At 40.9% G+C, this 20,186-nt stretch overlaps 1 protein-coding gene across 2 annotated transcripts; it reads right to left on the bottom strand.

The window, feature by feature from the left end:
* Window positions 1-1,290: 1,290 nt before the first annotated feature.
* On the bottom strand, window positions 1,291-20,066 carry CCDC80 (coiled-coil domain containing 80). Of its 2 annotated transcripts, none has more exons than XM_015875225.2 (8): window positions 19,393-20,066; window positions 17,127-19,028; window positions 12,768-12,924; window positions 8,273-8,409; window positions 7,868-8,016; window positions 5,197-5,300; window positions 3,849-3,929; window positions 1,291-2,515 (listed from the first exon to the last, which is right to left on the bottom strand). In XM_015875225.2, exons 2-8 carry the CDS (start codon window positions 19,020-19,022, stop codon window positions 2,169-2,171), a joined length of 2,871 nt encoding a protein of 956 aa, XP_015730711.1. In that variant the 5' UTR covers window positions 19,023-19,028; window positions 19,393-20,066; the 3' UTR covers window positions 1,291-2,168. The 2 variants fall into 2 exon arrangements, with proteins under 2 accessions (XP_015730711.1, XP_015730720.1); XM_015875234.2 differs by having other exon boundaries at window positions 17,127-19,033; window positions 19,395-20,066.
* Window positions 20,067-20,186: the final 120 nt, after the last annotated feature.

Below are 20,186 nucleotides of genomic sequence, written 5' to 3'. Positions count from 1 at the left end.
TCAGAAGGCTTACTAGTTGGTTTTTTTTTTCTCCTCTAGCTTACTGTTTTTCTCCTCAAACGGCAATAGGGAGTTTTATTAGGAGCTTTTTGGAGATCAGCATTACTTTGACACATAGCCTTTAACAAAGGTGTTGGAGAGCCCAGATTCACAAATGTTTGAACTTTGTCGCTGCTTAGAATGTTATGCTTCTCCCTTGGGTGGGAGGAATTAGTTCATAAAGCCTCTAAGGAAGAGAGATCTCTTCACGTTTCACTTATTTATAACAAATTTATTAAAGTGATTTTTTTATTGGTTAATTTCAGCTACTCTGTGAATGTAGAAACTGAGCCATTGTGCTTCAAAGACAGCTTGTGGATTATAACAGCTGCCTTTGAGCTGAATTAAATCCCAGAAATATGTATGAGAAAAGAAACTTTGAAACTTTCCTTCACCGTGTTGGAACTTCCTACTCAGAACTGTTAAAACAAGGCTTTAATCTCAATAAACCTGTCCTCAGTGTGGTGCTGCAGGGACAGATGCAGTATTTTTGAACTGATTTGTGTTTGGCACAATGAAGTGTTGGTTTGGAGTTGTCTGTCTCTCTGATACTTGGAGTCTTTGAGGTAAATATGTATTGTTGTTCTAAAAGGATTTGAAGTAGAAGTGCCATAGAAGTAAGTTAAGAGGTACTCTGCAAGCATCAGTCCTCTCTGAATGGCTCTGTCAGAAGTCTATCTTCACCCACTTAGCTCCAGACAAAAACCTGTGTGCTCTGTTACACATACGCATGAAAGGCATGAATGCATACCTGGCATATGCTTCCATGTAATAGATTATAAAAAAGAAAAATGACTGATTAGGTGTGCCTGAAACAGTAGAAGAGAGTACTGTGCCGCTTTGCATGATGACTTCAAGATATTCCTGAATCTTGTTCCCGAGTCTTTAGTGTTTGGAAGTCTAACCCAAATGGTATTGAAAACATGGCTATGCAAGGAGTTCCTGCAACTGACTTCAAGAGAATAAGGTTATGCAATGGACCCAGTGCCCAAAGACACCAGTGAGAAGGGAAAAGAAAACCATTCCAGAAAATGTGGCAGAAATATAGCTGGTTTAGTAGCAAATCAAATTATACCCAAACAATTCTATAAACATTTCATCCAGATTTTCTTTTTTTTTTTTTTTCAAGGGGAGAGGATATGAGAAGAGGTAGAAGGAAATCTGAAGTTTAGAGCAATAGTTTACATAACATTACAGCAGAGAGCTAGTACAACGTAAAATATGTGAATGACAATGTTTTTTGGTGGTTTTTTTTTGTTCTTTTTTCCTGATTAGGAATAATGCTTTTCAGTTCCTTTCAGACAAGACTATATGGCTGGTGTTTTCGCTTAGCTCTCATTATCTTAGAATTAACTGCCAGGTGGGTAAGACCTTAGAAGAACAGGGACCCCAACTGAGAGAATAGATGGCCTTGCAGCCAGCTTTGCTGTTAAGAGAACTTGACACTGTTTAGTGTCGGAACAAGTACTGCCAGAACCATAAATTCTTACTTTCACTGGCAAAGTCAGCAAATTATAATGCTGATGCACTGTAGAAGGGATGCTGTGTTGTTTTGTTTTCTTTTTTAGACAAGTTACTTCAAAAGGATGTTTTAAATGATTATTGAAGAACTTGTCAAATGCCTCTTTCATAACGTTTCCTTTATTGGGAAAGTTCTGAAGTTCTTTGCTTATCTTCATCAGCACAATGCAAAATTCTCGCTTTCCAATAAATATACTTTTCTTTTTTCTTCTTAGAAAAAAATACTAAAAAGAGCATTGCAATATTTGTCCGACTGTTCATATCCTGCCCTACAGTAGCGTCCATGGACTGAGGGTGTGGGGACTTTTTGTTTGGTTTTAGTACAAACAAACAGCAACTGCTGATGCCCTTTGTTTTTAAAGGATTAAAAATATAAAGGCGTCTTTATTGTTTAAAGCTTCAATACTACTGTTTCAAATTGTTTCACTGTAAAAAGGCTCCTGCGTTTTTGAGAAGGCAAATAAACAAAGTCCCTTGATTGAACAGTGGAAGAAGGAGAGGCATGGATATCTAGGTGGCCTGGAAAAAACCCTTTGCGACCGGCCATGTATTGCTTGGATAGCTATTAGAAGACAGGCACAGGGCAGTCAGAGGCTAACTTGCTCTTTTCAGTATGGATATCCATGGTGGTAACTTCCATGGTGGCGGTAGTCATCTTGATAACCTTCCTGGTATCCCTGGTGATAGCTATGGTAACCATACCCACCATACTCATCTTCTGGGCACTGCATGCCGAGCGATTGCTGAATTGTCATTTCCTGTCGCCGAAGCTGCATGGAATCAATGAGATCGTACACAATTGCCATAGACCACATTGGAGAAGGATACCAGGATTTGACATTTCCATCTTTTCCAACTAGAAGCATGGAGAAATACTCTGGGCTAATTTGGAAATAATTTCGAATGTCTTTCACCAAGTTAGCTGGGATGTCTTCTCGGTCTACGGTAGCGCTTCCTAGAAAGTGATTACATAAAACAGCATTGGCATTTTGTCCAGGCAGCAGTGATGACTATGAGTAACTCAGTGAGTTTGCAGTGTGAGAAAAGATATAACTCAGTGTTTGATAATGTAATACTCTTGACATTTGCAGTATAGTATTTCCTAGTTTTGAAATGAAAGGCTGTGAACCAAAGATGCGTTTTTAACAGTTTTGTCAAGGTTAGTAAATTTGTCTTTATCCTCTGGGCTGAAGCTATTGTGGTGTGGCACACCTTTTCCTCACCTGACATGGATATGCGTCTTTGTTTCTTATGCAGCTTGAGTAACAGTTCATGTCTGCAGAAGGCACACATAAAAATAGTCACAGTGAAAGAAATCACTGGACTAGAAATGTGATAGTGTGAAGCACTGAATGTGCTGGGTTGTTAATGGCAGTATAGAGCCTCGCTCTTGAGCTGGAATGCTGTATGAAGTATGAGATGTGGCTGATGTCATAGCAGCTTAAAAAAATATATAGATTCTCATGCTGATCTGCTGAATTTGGCTTACAAATATGAAGCCTGTACTAAGTAAGTGGGTATAAGACAACTAGGATCAGTGGACACCTATACACAGAATGGATATTGTAACAGGACTTTCATGAATTGGCATCCTGCTTACAAACTTTGTGAGATTCTCCAAAGGAGATCTGCATGTGGATAGCTGAGGGTGGTCAGGCTGATACAGGTGATGAAGAGTAGTAGAAGGCTTCAAAATAAACTTTGATAATATGGTTGCAAGGTAGAAACAAGAATAATATATGATCAGTTTCTTGTGTGCAGGGAAATAACCTGTGTGACCTATTGTAGGGTACCTGCTTTGGCTGGGAGGTTGGACTCTGTTCTCTTGAGGTCCCTTCCAACCCCTGCAATTCTGTGGTTCTGTAACTAGTGAAGTTCAATTGTCTATACTGGGACTGGTGCTGTTCTGGGCTAGAGCTTAGGTTTATGAAAGGGAGTTACTTGAAAGGCTTGTTCTCTGTTCACTAGTGGTCAAAAAGCCAAAATGGATGTTAGAAGCTATGAAGAAAATAATACAAAAAGAAATCAGACTATCATTATGCCACTATGGAAACCTGTTGTGTCTCTCTTGAACACTACATACGTGTCTGATTCTCTCACCTTGAAACTGGAAAAAAAATCCAAGGCAAAGAAGGATGATCATAGGTTTGTCAGTGGGTTAGGGGAGATGTACAGAATTGTGAATATCACTAAAGGGATATTCTAAAGAAATTAACAGCAAAAAAACCCATAGTATTGCATAGTGCTCTTTGTGAATAGTAGTGAACAAACTGGAAACAGTCACTTACCATTTATTGGATACAACTCTAAGACACCACCAACATCTTCTCCAACTCCTAGCAACTTGAGGATAGTTATATGGCGCAGACCTGTGGAAGAAATGAAGATTTAGAGTGAGACCAGTTCTTTATGCACATTCTTGGGCAGATTTCAGTTAATTCAGACAGATCTATGCTAAATTAGCAGCCAGTCTCATCAGCCCTCTGTGAAGCTGAACTGCCAGTTTCCCTGGAGTCTCTGCCAGCCACATCACCTGGTCCCAAACATGGGGGTAAGCTAGCATACTGACATACCTACAGAGGCCACCTCTAAAAATAAGAATATCTTTGCACTGTTTTGTTGAAGGGTAAAGTTACTTGTAATATAGCAGAAACATAATTAGAGGTGATATCATGAACAGTTAAACTGCAGAACACTGCACTGTATGGCTTAGGACAGGCATTCTCTTCTTTCACTTGCTCTGAGCAGAAGCTTGGACTGTTGCCTCTGCACTGAAGAAAGACCTAAGGGACTTAAGAACCTGTTCGTGAAACATGAGTCTACATGATCTACAAAATCTTTGATGTAACTAATTAACAACGTGGAGATAAAATGTCTGGAAACATCACTTGGTTAAGAAAAACTATGGAAGACAAACCCTTTTAGGAGCTCACTAGATCTCCTTCAGTCTATTCTTAGCAAGGAGTATGAGGAATTAACTGTTATGGCCATATTCAGTTTTTTCAGAAAGAAGCTTACTGTGGCTCTTGCCACAACTTGCTTTGGGAGTTGCCAAATAAGATAAAGCTCTAAATGAAAGCCCAGTGATTATGAGTAAACAGAAGGTGTAGCAGTAACAATATTGAAACATACTGAAATACTGGCTTTTAAATGGGACCTATTTCATTCTGTTGTAGGAGTGAAGACTAGGCCTTGCATCACACTGTTATTGCTAGGAACCTAAGCTAAGGAGCAAATCTCTCTAGGCTTTTGTGATTGATTCCCATGCATCTCCCTGATATCTGATCTAGCTCTAAGCTAGTTATAAGGATCTGACTTTCTCAAGGCATTGCATCATTAAATCACATAATAAGGTAGATCTGAATTATAAGCTGGAAGAGAAGCTGCAGAGCACAAACCTTTTCTGCCTAATGTAAAGGATTCCAGGGAGCACTTGGTTTAGTGTTGCTAGCTGGCTGTGCTGTACTACCTGCTTATCACGGTATTTTCCATTAGTATTTGGAGTAGCTACAAGCAAGCTTTTCAGTTGTGAGACTCCTCAGATTGTCTAGTTTCAGACTTGAGCAAAAGAATCCATCACATCACCAGGAAGGATGTGGGTTTTGGGGAGCGAGAGTGTAATTTCCTTTGACTCACCAAAATTACAGGCTTGTCCACTGAGAGCAGCAAGCTGCTGGGAATAAGCCCAGTCTTCATCACTGGGAGCAGAGATCACTACTAGCCGCCTTCTCCATCGGAACCTGGAAACAAAAAGGAGTGCAACAGGGAACCATCATGACTGGAGTACTTTGAGGATTTTCGTTCTTCAGGCTGAGATATGTCATATCTTTTACAACTTCTAAGTAACAGCTGCTGGCAGATCTTCCCAGTTCCATTCATCACAGAGAGAGGATAAAGCCTATCTGGAATTTTACAGCTCGAAAACTCAAAAACAATTTTTGTAGCTTTGCTGCAGTTTAGTCAAACATTGCAAAACTTAAGATCTTTGCTGCAGGCCACCGTTGCTGGATATTACAATGCTGAGACCTGCATATTCAAGTGCAGGAGAGATTCCTGTAGAATTTCTCACTAGACATTTTAGCTTTTATGTCATTTGCTGCTGCTGGAACTGCTCTGTTATTTTGCAGTCCAAAGGCTGTCTGAGAATTAGGGTGTATCTTCATTTCAGACATAACTCATGCTCCTATGTAAATAATCGCTGATCTCTTCTTTACCACACGCACTCACTCAAAATACTTTTAACATTCTCTTAAATCTAGTCTTCTTTACGTAGATGTGTCTGTGTGAGACTGGCTATATAAGCCAGCCATAGGGCAGCAGAGACCATTTTTGAGTTTTCTTTAACAGGGGTGTCTCATCTAACCAAACTTGTGCACTGAGGATCACTTTTCATTGTCCTCTCAGAGAAAGGGAATGCCACAGGGACACTTGAGACCTTTAAACATTCTAACTACAGTTATTTAATACTTGGCAAACAACCCCTTTTTTTTAATAAAGGTACTTCTACACTAAATCTAAATAAATCAGATTTATAGGAATTTGCAGAGCTGCAGGGATATTTTTATAGCAGGAAATGATCTTTTAAATGGATGCAGATGTTACTCCGTTACAATAATAGTCTGACTTTCTGCAGCACCGCATGAAGATCTCAAAATAAAAGCTAATGCAGTGGATCAACACCATTCCACTTGAGAAAGCAGAAAATGCTGTGGGATTTGCTCAAAGTCACTGAAGTTGCTGAGAGAGCAGGGGATGTTCCTGCCTGATTCTTTGTCTTCTTGACTGACTGATGCTGCCTTCTTTTTCTTTTCAATAATTTTTCAATATCAGAAACACAGACTGATGTTCCTGTCTTGGATAATCTGCCAGACTCTTCCCTTTGTGCATTCTGTATTCCTCATCTTCCTTGTTCTACTTCTTATTCTGATTTGTGAGCCCAGAAAGCTGCACAGCCAGTGTCTCAGTGGAAATAAACAGGAGGCATTAGTTTCAGAAAGACCTATGTATAACTGACCTTCCAAATGTGAAACACTAGGACTCTTATCCAGCTGGAAAGATAATCTTGGGCAAAGGTGGAAGCAATCTTGCTGGGAATCTGACCAGTTAGTGTGGCTAATGAAGTCCACCTAATACTTAAACCTGACGTCTATTCCACAGACAACAGATACATTCAGTGCAGCAGTAGTTCTGTTTATAGATGCACCATTCTGTATTTTTCCTGCCTGTCTCTCGAACGTGTTTATTACTAGGGCTGTTTGCAAGCAAAGAAATATTTGGGAACTGCCATTTTTCAGCATACAAGCTGTTTCTTGTGTTGGACAGCTGTTTCCAAACTGTGGTTCTTCTTGGTGGTCTTGAGGATGAATCACTGAGACCTAAACAGGAGGTGGTGAGGAGGGTGGGGTACATCTTGTTAAAAGTTCTCTTTCTGTTGAAGTGGCCATAGGATTTCAAAATGTTCATGAACAAACAACCTACCAATTTGCCTGTTGCTCCATTCCCCCTCATGTCATAACACATCATGCTGTCCCAGTTATTTGCATAACCATCTGGCATTAAAAGTGTGCCTCGATGGATTCTGATAGCAGGCGAGGAGAATGCAGTAGTGCCACTTAAAGCTTAGAGTGATGAGATAGCCCTAATTTCATGTAAATTAATCTGTACAGCTGTTCTTTGGGTCTGAATTTTCCCACAATCCAGATGTTTATTTCACAGTATTTAGGTCTCACATGTAGAGAGCAGTAACGTAGCATATAGAGACTGCACAAACAAAACTGTCTGCAGAACGTCTCAGACATCTTACGAGAGACATCTGCAAGATCTTCAATGCATGAATAATGCTGGCAAAGTCCAAATGTTATCACAAGTAGTATGAGAAGGAAGTTACAGTGATTGAATTAGTGAATCAAACTACATGAAAAGGATTAGAATGGGATTAATGAGATTGTGATGGTTAGTGATTGAAACATCAACATTGTAGTGTGTACATTCAAAACACTGAACTAACATCTGTGAATTAATCCTTATTGGCTCTTCTAATGCAAATCAGTGTTATTATCTCTGTATCATGGTGGCAGAGGGGGAGACTGATATACAGAAAGTTAGTGTCTAGAAAATGTGCAGTCAGTCAGAAATGACGGCATGCACATTGACTTCTAGTGCTCTGTGCAAGACTGCATGCAGCTGTGGCTACATCTCGGTTTTGCTTAACATTGATAGCATTGAGAAAGCTCTATTAAAAATTGTAGAAGTAGTTGGTAGTTATCTTTCTACTAAGACAGTAATTACTCGGACCAGAAGGTAATACCTGGATAAGAAGCTCTCAAGTGATTGCTTTTTATCTTCTTTGCAGACAATGCCCTCTTTTTTCTGTCTTTCCATGTCTTTAATTCGTGACTGGAAGGTGTCGATCAAATCAAACACAGACTTCATTGCTATGGGTACTTCATAGTATTGCTGTCATGCAAAAAGAACAGATGGAAAAATGGTACATGTATTAGTATTCTTTGTGCTTGCATCACAGCACTGTAGAGTATACAGCGATTCAAATATCCTCATATGCACACAGGTAATGAGGCCTACAATGGATGATAAACTATGGTAATATGGTAATATTCCTATTTTTTGCATATACATATTATATATATATATACATATATATATATATTCATATTTTTCAGTGCCTTTTTTTTCCAAGAGTCAAAATTCTCACCTTGACCTTCATGTCAGTGTCTGTCAGCACCATGAAGAAATCATTGTAGGTCATCCCATACTCTTTCCTCAGTTCACTGATGAGCTGCTGATCCACAAGATCTTCATCCTCTATCACTTTCATGGGCTTTTCATTATCTTAATACAAAACAGAGGAAAAATAAACATGGTCATGGAATTGCACAGCAAGCTTCAGTTTCATTTCATTTTGAAACTTACAGAATTATTAAATGCTCAAATTATTCAAATGAAAAAGAACTGAACACTGAAAAAGATTTATAACTAACTTCATGCCCACCACAGAACTTTATGTCTCTTTTCTTATATTTAATGTGAAAAATGACTAGTCTAATGCTTCCAGTTTTAACCTAAAAGTTTCACCCTTTTCACCATTTTCGAATGATTTCTCATCATTTGATGACAGGTACCAAATGAAATTCTAGGTATGTATTTACAAAGTTAGATCCATGCGACTTGTGACAGAGATTTGAAACATGGACAGGAGAAGCCTGTGAAGGTACTGAGGATCCTTAATTTCCTTGAGCCAGAGTGCATTAGGGCCAAGTCCTGAAGGCCTCCATATCATCATCTCATCCTCAGCATCCAGAACAGCACTATACAACTATGACAATGCTGGAACAGGCTTCCAGATGCAGGTATGGGCCTAGGAAGTAAAAAGCAGGGAAGTCACACACACAGTGGAATCAAGCACCTGGGGGCCAAAGAGCTGTCTTCAAATACTACTTGTTTATGCCCTAGGACAGCGCTGGGTCATAAATACTCATATAATCACTTAGCGATCTCAGTCATAGCTTAAGTGATCTGCCTGAAGTCAGAGGTGCCACAGCCAGTAAAGAGATGCAGTGCAGAGGCTCAGCTTTGCTGTCTCCTGCTTTACTGTTATTCACCAGCAAACAGACACGAGATGAACTGATTACAACATGCAGCAACAGAAAATACTTATTCAAGAACAAAGGCATGTTTTAAAGATAGTTGACTATTTAAACAATAAGGAATTTATTTATTGATTTATTTTCTAAATATCATTATCTTTGTGAGCAAGTTAATCTGATTCCAATTTTGCAATAGATCCAATCTTTGTAATACACTCAATGAAACTTCTGAATTAAATCTCTGGGAAGATGTTTGGATCAGAACCTGACCTAAACTTCATACCTTGGGAAAACAAACAAACAAAAAACCCAGCATCCAGTTCTATAATGTATTTATACTAATCATTCTCCAGGCAGCATTTTTAATGGCTGTATGTGGTTATATGCACTTAAAAGTTTTGTGAAGATCTATAGGTAATGTTACAAATTCTCCTTTAGATGGGTCAGTCATGCTTTAATGCTTCATAAACAAGATTTGCATCTTACTAATATCAAGCATGACTCTTTAAACATAAACCAAAATTCATACTTATGCCTGCAATTTTATCCTAAAGTAATATCTCACTGGTCTGTATGGAGGTAGAATAATACAAGAGATGTTAGAGGAAAACAGTTTGAATGGCACATTACCTTAGAGTAACTGACTCATAGCACTGTTTTGCTTCAAAGAATGCAGATAACAACATGAAGATAGCACTTTACAGTTTTACTGTTTGGATGTTTTCTTTTAAAGCTTAGAGTGCAAAGAAAAATAAATGACAGAAGTGATACAGAAAAAAAGCTTTACAGGGAAAAAAATCCAGAAGGATTGATGCAAATTTAGAAGTGGTTTTAGCCTTTTTCCAATTCACCACTTGCCCCCAGCCTCAGCATGTCGTAAAGCATACCTGAGGTCAGCCTGAAGGACAACACAGTTGAGACTGCCTGCTACTAACAGCAAAATTCTCTCTGATGTTTCTGAAAGGGTCGCTGAAAAAGTGCAGAAACTTTTCTCAGTACATCAGCAGCCAGATAGGCTGGAAAGGTGAGTTACTCTTAACAAATACTTCAGCTGAGCAAGGAATGTCAGTACTTTGCTGTGAAAGTATAGTAGCCTTGTTATGTGCTGGCGTTGGTTGTAAGATGGTTGTATTACAGCTTGGAACTGCTGTTTAGTTCACTGAAGCCTTGTTCCCAGGATGTGAGGGAAAGAGACCGAATGGCTGACTTGAGGTGAAAAGGATTCTAATTTTCTGTCATTCCAATGGGAAACAGTCATTGCTTTCATCATAAATCAATCCAGGCCAAACAGCATTAATGAGCTCTTTCATTAACTACTTTTAAATATGTTTGAAATTCCAGATGAAAAAGTATGTTCTGTGGACCTTTCTGTTTTTGTCATTTATAATGCTCTAGCACAGCAAGCCCAAGGATATCACAATACAAGTAGATCCCATCATGCTGGCTGCTAAGACTTCTCACTATGACATAAATACTGTGAACAAAACATTTGTTAGGAGGTTGTTATTTGCTGCATCTGATCCAAGCCATTAAGAGGTCATGAAAGCAAGAAGGGTAGAAGGGAGGGAGAGTAGAAAAGTGTTTGTATTATTTAAACTTCTGAAAAAACTCAGGATTAGGTGTTCTGGGCAAAAAATGTAAGGTGAGCTTCTCATGTAAAATTAGCTTATACCCTTCTAAGTCTCCTGCTTTTCTTCAACAAGTTAATTCCTCCTATGAGAATTAAGCTGTTATACACATTTGTGGTTTGGAAGAAGTTTGGGTGTAAGTTAAGTTTGGAAGAGGCTGAAAGAGTATGGTCTGTGTCAGAGTGAATGTCTGTTTATTAGTGAGACTGGAGCTAAATATATTCCTAAACAGTCCACTGACAGACAGATTGGTGTAGGTACAGAAAAAGTGACCTTGAGTAACCTTGGTCTGATGTGGAAAATTCTGTACCACTCCAGATTTGCCAGAGAAGTGCATGGATGGGCAGTCTGGATATGTGAGTCCCTGCTCTTCAGGGACAAGTCTGCTGGCTCCCAGCTACGTTTCCTCTCTCTGGCAGTAGTGGAGGCATGGCTGAAAAGCCAGGCATAGTTCCATCCTTTTCTGACCAGTTTTATGCCAGACCTGAAGTACCCTGGAAGAGACAGGTGATGGGAGCATCATGTGGTCCAGAGCTTTTCATTCCATCTTACATTGGTTCTAAGGTCTAAAACCTTAGTCATATGGACTTCTGAGGAACAGTGTGGTCCATTAGAAGCAAAACTCCTAGTTTATATACTATTGCTTTGCCTTGGTTCGGCAAAACACTTAAACTGGTGTGAAGCTGTAGATGCAGACAACAACAGGATTGTTCACATTCTTCAAGAGGCATCTAAGCTTAGGTGCTTTGCTGGACCTGGACTTGATGTCTCTGAGCAAATCCCACCATAATTAAAGGAAAGGTTATTGCTGGCTTTGGTGGGTTTCCCTGGGACCTGAGCACTGACACCTGCTGTTTAAAAACTATCTAAGAGTTGGATGCCCAGTGCCACTTGCAGATATGGGAACTCTGTGTAAAGGAAGTAGCACTAGGTAAGGCTGAATGAACAGCTTTACAAGACCTGCACAGTCTGATTTATAGTGCCTCCAAACATTAACAGCCAGCAATAAACAGACGCATTGATGAGCATCTTGCTTTATGGGCAAAGAGGGGCTATCAGAATTTAAACGGTAAGCCTTTTAATATCAGGTATGCTGGTACAGATTTATAAACTTGCCCATAATTAGAAGCTATGGATGAAATCTCCTAAATTAATATCTCTTTACTAACAGAGAGGGGAAAATGCTCTTGGACCTCACCTGTGGTAGAAAGTACTCACTTTAAACATCTCAGAATCATCTGTTAGGCCTAGAAAAGCTGATCTTGGGAAGGAAAAGAACTCACTTCAAGGATTGAAGTGACTACCTGGCACACTTCTCTCACAGTCCTGGGCTCAGTGGGTTCATGCATGTGTAAAATTAAGCCTTTTCCATATTCTCATGAGGAGTGAAAAGGTATGAGTGAACATTGCATGGCAGGGCAGAGAGGTAATGATGTTGAACTTCAAAATAGAATAAGCTTAACACCAAGTTCTGAATTATTATCTCAAACATTCTTTTCAGCTTCTTCTGTACCCCACCTCTTCTCCTTCATGACATCAGACAGTTTCTTTAAACTGTGTTTAAAACATGGTAGCAAATATCTAGCTCCCTATGGTTTAGTAAAGAAACAATGGTAGAGCTGTATTGGGGCAACCATTCTGATAGTGAGGTTTGTATTCATGATACTGGTAGAACATTTCCCTCATTTCCCTCATTTCCCACATCAAATTTTCAGGCCTTTTCTCTGTTTACTATTTTACTATCTTTATGAATTCCCACAAAGAAAGCTGAAGTTACAGCACTGGAAGCCTATGCATGGAAAATACTAAAGGCCTTTACATAAATACAGAATGAGAGCAGTCAGCGTGGAGGGAGGAGGGATGGGTTTTTGAAAGTCCTACTATCCCACAACAAATGGTCTTGCTTAGGTCTTGACCCAAGCTGTCTGTAATGTGCCCACAAGATGGAAAGAAATGATATTAAAAAAAAATGAACCTAGCTGGAAGTGGTCAATTTTCATGCTGCTGTTGTTCATGGTGCCAAATATTGTAATGACTGAGATTTTCCTTGTTGCCATCTTGCAGAAGCTCTCCAGATACTCGTCTCGCTGCTGAACATACATGGTGTTGTCCGCCTTGGGGGTTGTGATCAGCTGGTTGGTGGCAGAGACAAAAGAGCTTGTTTAATATAAGAAATTAAGCAGATTTCTATTTCACTGAAGGAGAACTAGTCACTGTCTGCAACCTTGGATTCTTTTTTGTAAAGCTATTGACTCCTCTGGAGTTTTATTTGCTTGTGGTTGTAGCATAACTGTAGGACCAGTCTTGTCCAACCAGTCCCTGGAAAGCTGTAGGAAGTATGGCCAGCTGGTGGCACCAGCTCTTCCATTGCCTTTCCACAGTATGGGCAGGAGAAAAAACACTGCAATTTACAGGAAGCCCTCTACCTTCCTATTATCCTTTGCCCTACCATGTTTCCCCCCACCCTTCAGGAGTGCAACATATTTAGGATTCCTCCCACCCACTCACAGCAGGAGCACTAGGAATGTAGTAGCCTGGCAGCTTCTCCATCCTCATCTCATGCTCCAGGGAGAGCTCCTGTGGCACTTTCAACTATGACAGTATGACAGTGCAAGTACAACTAGACCTTACTGGAGAATTATATAACTGATGAACATATCAAAAGACCTTGAAAACTCAATAAGGCCACTGTGACCTCGCCTGAAAATTGCTGATTTATCATATATTTATTTTAAGTCACACTGCTGTCATATGGGTCTTTGATTAGAAGGCATGGCTAGGGAGGAGGAACAGTTATAAAAACAAAAGTATAAAATTATCCACAGTTCATGTTATTCTATTCATTTCAAAGTCTCCAAACAATTACAAGATTAAAGAAGTTTAAAGCACATAACCTGGCTCCTTCATCAGTGACTGGGATTCAAACATCCCAAGAAAAGGGTGTTTGTCTCTTAAGTGTTCCCTGCTTTGTTCTACAGGGTTTGATGACATAGGTCTAATTCAGACATCAGTGTATGTTCTTACTCATGGCTTCTGAAAGTAAGAGGACAGTGCAAACCAATGGTCTGGTCAGCATGCAGTAGTTCTGTGCTGCAGTTTCCAGAAGAAGTTTGGAGAGGATTGTCCCCAGCCTAGCAAAGTAATGATGAAAGTGCTGTCAGTGCAGCACACTCAAGTACCTGCAGCCACTCCTCCAAACACAAAGGGAGTTGGAATCTGAATACTCACCACAGTCTCTCGATTGCAAGCTTATGATTCAGTCTGCAGCAGGTACTTTCTATCTACCTCATGTTCATAGAGCCTGAAGGCTAATTTTTATGATATACTCATTATTAACGTTAATAATTGTACTGACATGTAGGGGGCACTTATCAGCTTGTAAAATCTGACTAGTTTATAGTAAGACTCCCTGGCATGACTACAGCTTTGGGTGAATGAGAATCAAACACAAAAAGCGTTTGATTTCTGGGTTTTAACACATTGTTTTTAAATTGCACAGAAATGCTTTAAATTAAAAACAATCTTGAAGAGGTTTTGAGGACTGAGACCCAAACCAGACCATTGATTTGCATTGTACTTTTTGTTTTAGAGGCTGCAAGTAAGAACACAGACTGAAGTCTGAATTAGAGGTACTTCATCAGACCTTGCAGAATGAAACAGGGAACATTTAAAAGGCAAGGCAATCTTCAGGTCAGGGCTTTGTTCCACGACTGTTCTAAGCCAAGCAGAAAATGCACCACATCTACCTGCATTTGCATTCATGTGTCTGTGCATGTATGTATTCATATATGTGCCTGTGTGTATAAATGAAGTGTTACATAAATTGTCAGCTTGCACTTCTTCACCATAGGGAAATAAACAAAAAACCCAGAAAACAGTAAGCCAAGACTTCTTAATATTAGTAAGAATGAAACAAAACCCTCAGTGTAGGCTGGTGAGGCTATAGACCTCAATACCCATATGCTTTTTCAGTTTTTGTAGGTGGATCCTATATTTGTCATTAATTGAACTTAACGCAGATTAGCCTTCAGAATTCTACATGTTTGAAAAGCATGCTGAAACCTGCAAACTGAAATCCTTAATGATGTGTAAATCTTAAAAGCCTGTGTCTCTCTTAAAATTCTCTTGTATTGCGAGAGGGCTGAAAGAATGTCTTTGGGAGACAGTCTATGAAGTGACTGAAAGATAGTAGCACAGCAGTGTAGTTGTGTTCTACTCAGGTAGAGCCAGTTCTCTAACAGCATGGGCTAATTCTTTAGAGGAGTCTGCAGACTCATGAATGGTAGAGTTTATCCAGCTAGAAGGACTTACCCTTAGTGAACTGAATAGTTTGATAGGAAGGAGTGCAAAAATGCATGCGTAAAGGAGCTTGGAAAGGTCTTTGTTATCCATGTGCTGGGGATGGAAAAGAGAGAACAGTCTCCAGCCATTGCTTTTACTACTGACCACTTCTGACTTGCCCTTCAAGAAACTTAAGGGCAAGCAGGCCAAAGGTAGTAGATACTGGAGAAATATAGTGGAACATAGCAAAATCGTTTCTCTTCGGTGAGTTCTGGCCTGAGAGCCTGAGATTGTGCAGGTCTTTTATTGAAAATGCAGCTGACAGGTGGCCTGGTATCAGCTGGTTGAAATTTCAGACCAGCCTTTAAGTTGCCAGGATTGTGCTGGTGTAGTGGATTAATAGTTTAACGTCTATAGGCTCAGATTTTGACATTTTACAGATTTGTTTTTATTTGTGTTGATGCTGGATGTGTTCTTGGAAGCCACAACATTAAGATGTATGACCAAATTTCAAAGATCTCAGACACCCTCTATTTGCTTAACTGGTAGTTAACATGTAACCGACAAGAATTATTTGCAAAATTCACTCAAGTTAAATTATATTGCTAATAATATTATTGAATAATATTTGCATATTATTCAAATATATTGCAAATATATCAAATATAAGGCCAAGGAAGAAATTCTGTACTATGAGGGTGCTGAGACACTGGAACAGGTTGCCCAGTGAGGTTGTGAATGCCCCCTTCCTGGAAGCATTCAAGGCCAGGCTGGATGGGGCTTTGAGCAAACTCAGAGGGAGGAGTCCCTGCCTATAGCAGGGAGTTGGAACTAGGTGATCTTAAAGTTCTCTTCCAACCCAAAGCATTCTATGATTGTTCTTCTCTGCTCACAACATGCTGTGGAACGTTCTTCTAGCTCTGCACAGGCCTAAAGCTGGAAGAGTAGGGAGGGGGAATAAGAAAGTTGGATTCTATTTAGGTTTGTGAATCATCAACGGAATGATTAATTAAATTCCAGTGGTTGAAATCTTGGCTTGGTGTTCTAGGTATTTGTATTGAAATGTGGGGCATCAAAGTGAAAACTGTGTTGTGACACTGACTGTTGAACAATAACTGTCAAAGAGGCCAGCTTGCAGTGGGATAATTGCAAGAAACCAGCTCCCATAATAATATTTTTAAAGAGTTATTTTTCAAAGTGTGCCATTTCAGGATACATGCCATCTGCCAGGAAAAACATCTGTACTACAGCTAAAACTGTTTCCTGTTGCAGGTGAAGTGTTTTTTTAGATAAGTAGTTGGAAAAACATACAACACTATTAAACCCTGAGAGAAGTAACTCCAGATCGTGCTGAGTTTCTAAGACTTAAAAACTAACCAAAGAGTTATTGTTTAATAAAAACAGCAGGAGAATAAAAGGGAACAAAGTTTGTATGGGATCCCTGAAGATATCTAGGAGATCTGAAAGCCAAATTCCCACGAGAAATAATGGCACATATAACAGTCCTACCTCAGGGCAATCTTGTCATATGCCTTTGTGCATATCATTAGTCAGACATGCATAATACTGCCAAAAACAGTTGGCTTGCTTCCAGTTTTAGGACACCAGCACCAATACAAAACAGGTTTGCCAGCTGGCAGGACATGCTTAGCATCAAAATGTGGTGACATTGGCAAGTACCCTAAAGCAATGACTGAAATCCACACAAACTTCATTTTATTGAATATAGTTGTATGGATCCCAGTACCTGTATATCTATTGGAAACAAACTATTCTGATGGCTGTGTGATGGCTCATGGAAGAGAGTGGGAAGGGGTTTTAACCTAATTCCTGTCTGATGGACTTTTGTACAATATGTAATATTTCCTACATCAGGCTGCAAAAACTTCCATGTTGGAAATGATCCTCCAGGTCTAGAGATCTGATCTCTTTAACAAAATCAACAAAAAAGAGTAATACAAAAGCACCATAAGCTTTCTGTTCTCCTTGTTCCTACTAGGACAGAGACATTACTTCATTTATGAAACAAAATTCAGATGAACAAGTTACTTACAAGGAGCCGCCTTTTGCCTTCAAAGTAGTCCAGGAGGTTGGCCACCGATTTCCTGGGAGGCTGTAAGAAAGGCTTCTTGTTGGGCTTAGGGAAATCCTCATTCTCTGTTCTGCTCCCCTTCTTGTTCTTTTTGCTACGGTCTTTATCCTGCTTGCCCTTTTTCTCAGCTTTGTCCTTCTTAGACTGCTTCTCACTCTTCTGCAGCTTGTCAGGTCTGTCCTTCTTCTTTTTCTTCTCAGGTTTATCCATTCTCTCATGCTTCTTTGATTCTTTTCCTTTCTTTGGGGGAATACTTGCAATCTCTTCCTCTAAATGTGAACTAGCAGGCTTACTTGGGTCATATTTATCTTCATATTCATTACTCAGTATCTTCTCTTGCGCCTTCTTTTTTGGTGGTTTAGTCTTAGTTGGTTTGTGTTGCCCTGGCGTGACATTCAGGTCTCTGTGGTTGTAGTCCTTCCTGTCTGTTCGGTTATCTTTAAACCTACTCATGCTTGCCTTTGTGTAGTGCACTGAGGGGGCTGTTGGGACTTCTGTGAAGCTCTCATAGCGTCCACCTTTGCTTGGCTTCCGTGTGGCTGCCAGGTGTTTCTCTGGGTGGCCTCGCTGCCGGTCCCTGCGGTTTGCCTTCCACGCAGGAGAATAGAAATCCTCAGCGGCCACGACTCGTGCTGTGGTGGCCTCAGGAGGTGCTGGCAGCCTATGGTACTCTGTGGTGGTATGTGACTTTGTGATCCATGTCCTCTGCGTGGTGGGGAGGAGTGTAGTTGTTGTTGTAGGCCTGCTTGCTGTTGTCACTGTGCGGGTGGTGGCCCGGGTGGCTGTGGTGGTGGTAGGGAGGGTAGTGGTCCTTACTGTAGGCAGAGGAGTAGCCACAGTGGTTGTCATTGGTTTTCTCACTGTTTTGGTCCTTGTTGGCTGGTTGTTGCTCCTCCTTGGTTCCTCCTTCCTCCCTCCTGCTGATACTTGGACATGTCCACCACTAGGAATAGATGGGGTGCTGCCCCCATTATTGTCATCTTCAACCACCTGTCCCTCCACCCCAGCTGCTTTGCAAGTCTGTATGAAACCCTTCTGTCTCATCTTCTCAATTTTTCTGATGGGGTTCTGATCGATGACCTCATACATGGCCTCTAGCCTTACAGGATAAGGGTATCTTTCCTCCACCTGTAGAGTTTTCTTCAGCAGCACCATGCCAAATTTCCCCTTTTCTAGTTTCAGAAAGCTCATGAGCTTAGGGATGAGAGCAGGATCCAGTGGCTGTTCCAGGATTTTTCCTTCATTGGTTATCCTTCTGACTTTTCCTCCTTCTTCCCCTTCTTCGTGGAACAACACAATTTGCTGGATGTGTCTCTCAGCCAGTTCACAGTAAACATCATTTTTCAGCAGGCTCATCATGAGCCGGTAGTAGCCCTCTGAGGCATGGGGGGCAGAAATGACCCACACCCGATTTTTCCCAGCAAAGCTGGCCAAGACATTGGGAGAGCTTGACCCTGAAGGGAAGCGTACTGCTCGTGACTGTGAGGCAGTAGATATCCCTTCATCCTTAATCATCTCAGACTTGGAGTATTTGGCTGCAGCTGTAAGTCTCTGTACCCGCCTTGTTCTGGTGCCTATGCTCCTGGGCTGGGAACGTGACTCCTCTTTCAGGAGGTTGGCAGGTGCCTTTGGAGGTACTGAAGAATCTCTCTTGGCGACGGGGTGTTGGAGATTCGGGCTTAGATTCTTTGGGGATGCTCCAGACCTTCTCAGGAGGTTGCTGGGAGCCCTGTGAGACTGAGGCACTTTCCTAACTCCATGGCTTCCTCTCTCCGCTAACCTCCCTGTCTTCTCAGAGCCACAAACTAGCCATGCTGTCCACAGCAGGGCTAAGCTGAGAGCTGGCCTCCAGTTCATTGTGCAGTCTGCTTGTGGGAAGGAGGAGAAAAAGTCAGGTGTTAACAGTATGATGATACTTCACACAAATGATTAAATAGAATCACAAAAAGAGGCTGGGTAGTTTTAGGGATTTGAGAGTGCTGGTTACACCTCAGCATTGCCCCAGTGGTTTTGTAGGTTTTAAAGGTCATTTTTGGAAAAGCACAAAATGAATCATTTTATCAAAAAATGACATCATCCGTCTGTAACACAACTCTGTCTATCCAAAAGGACATTGTGATCCACATCCTTCTCTCAGTCTCTCATGCTTTCACATCCACACATGCAAACACACAGAGAGAATAGGTCTGGCACATAGAGCAGAAAGCCAAGAATTAGACTGAGACTTACACTCTCACAGAAGTTCCCCTTCCAGAGACGAGGTTTCACGTCTTTTTCCTTTAAAAGGACACAAATGCCATACAGCTTTGCTGCTGCTCGGTGATTTATCCTTACACAGCCCAGCACGTCCCAGAGCCTGTCTGTCTACTTGTGTATCTTTTACCTTCTTTTTCCTCACGTTCTTGACAAGCGGGATGAGGTGAGCGGAAATTTCCTTTGGGATCTCTGCTTCTCCATTTACCTGCAGGTCTGTCTTCGTTCTGTACCAGTTACCCACACAGGCAGGGATTTCATTTAAGAAAAGGAAACTCCCAGCTGCACCGAGTCTCTCTTTCAAACTTCCTCAAACCTCCTTCCCACTCCTTGCTTCCTCAGTCCAGCTAAGTTCCTTTGTTTCCAGACAGGAAAGCACAAGCATTAATATATTTTCCAGGCTGAAGAAAAACACAGGAATGTGATGTTGAAAAAAAAAGCGGATGCTTCCCTTTCCCCTTTCTCCACACTTAGACAAAAGCAAATTGTATAAGTTTAATCTTTTCTTCTCTTTCCCTTCTTGGCTCTTTACGGTCCCAGAAATGTCAGGGTAACCCCAGCGCTGCTCAGAACCAGCTTCAGACAACAGTGGCCACTGGAAATGGGGGAAACTTCACTCAGGATTTAACAGCTCAGCAGAACCCGCCTCCTCCCCACTCTGACACAGGGAGGGAGGGAGGAGGAAGGCTCAGGGGGCTGAAACGCTGCACAGCATCACAGCGCACTTCAGAGAGGGTGACTCCAGCCTTAACTCTTTCCTTTGCGCTT

The sequence above is a fragment of the Coturnix japonica genome, chromosome 1 (genome assembly GCF_001577835.2).
Source record: "Coturnix japonica isolate 7356 chromosome 1, Coturnix japonica 2.1, whole genome shotgun sequence".
NCBI classification, from domain to species: domain Eukaryota; kingdom Metazoa; phylum Chordata; class Aves; order Galliformes; family Phasianidae; genus Coturnix; species Coturnix japonica.
The sequence above is the reverse complement of the archived record's forward strand: the minus strand, read 5'-3'. Positions and strand labels throughout refer to the sequence as shown.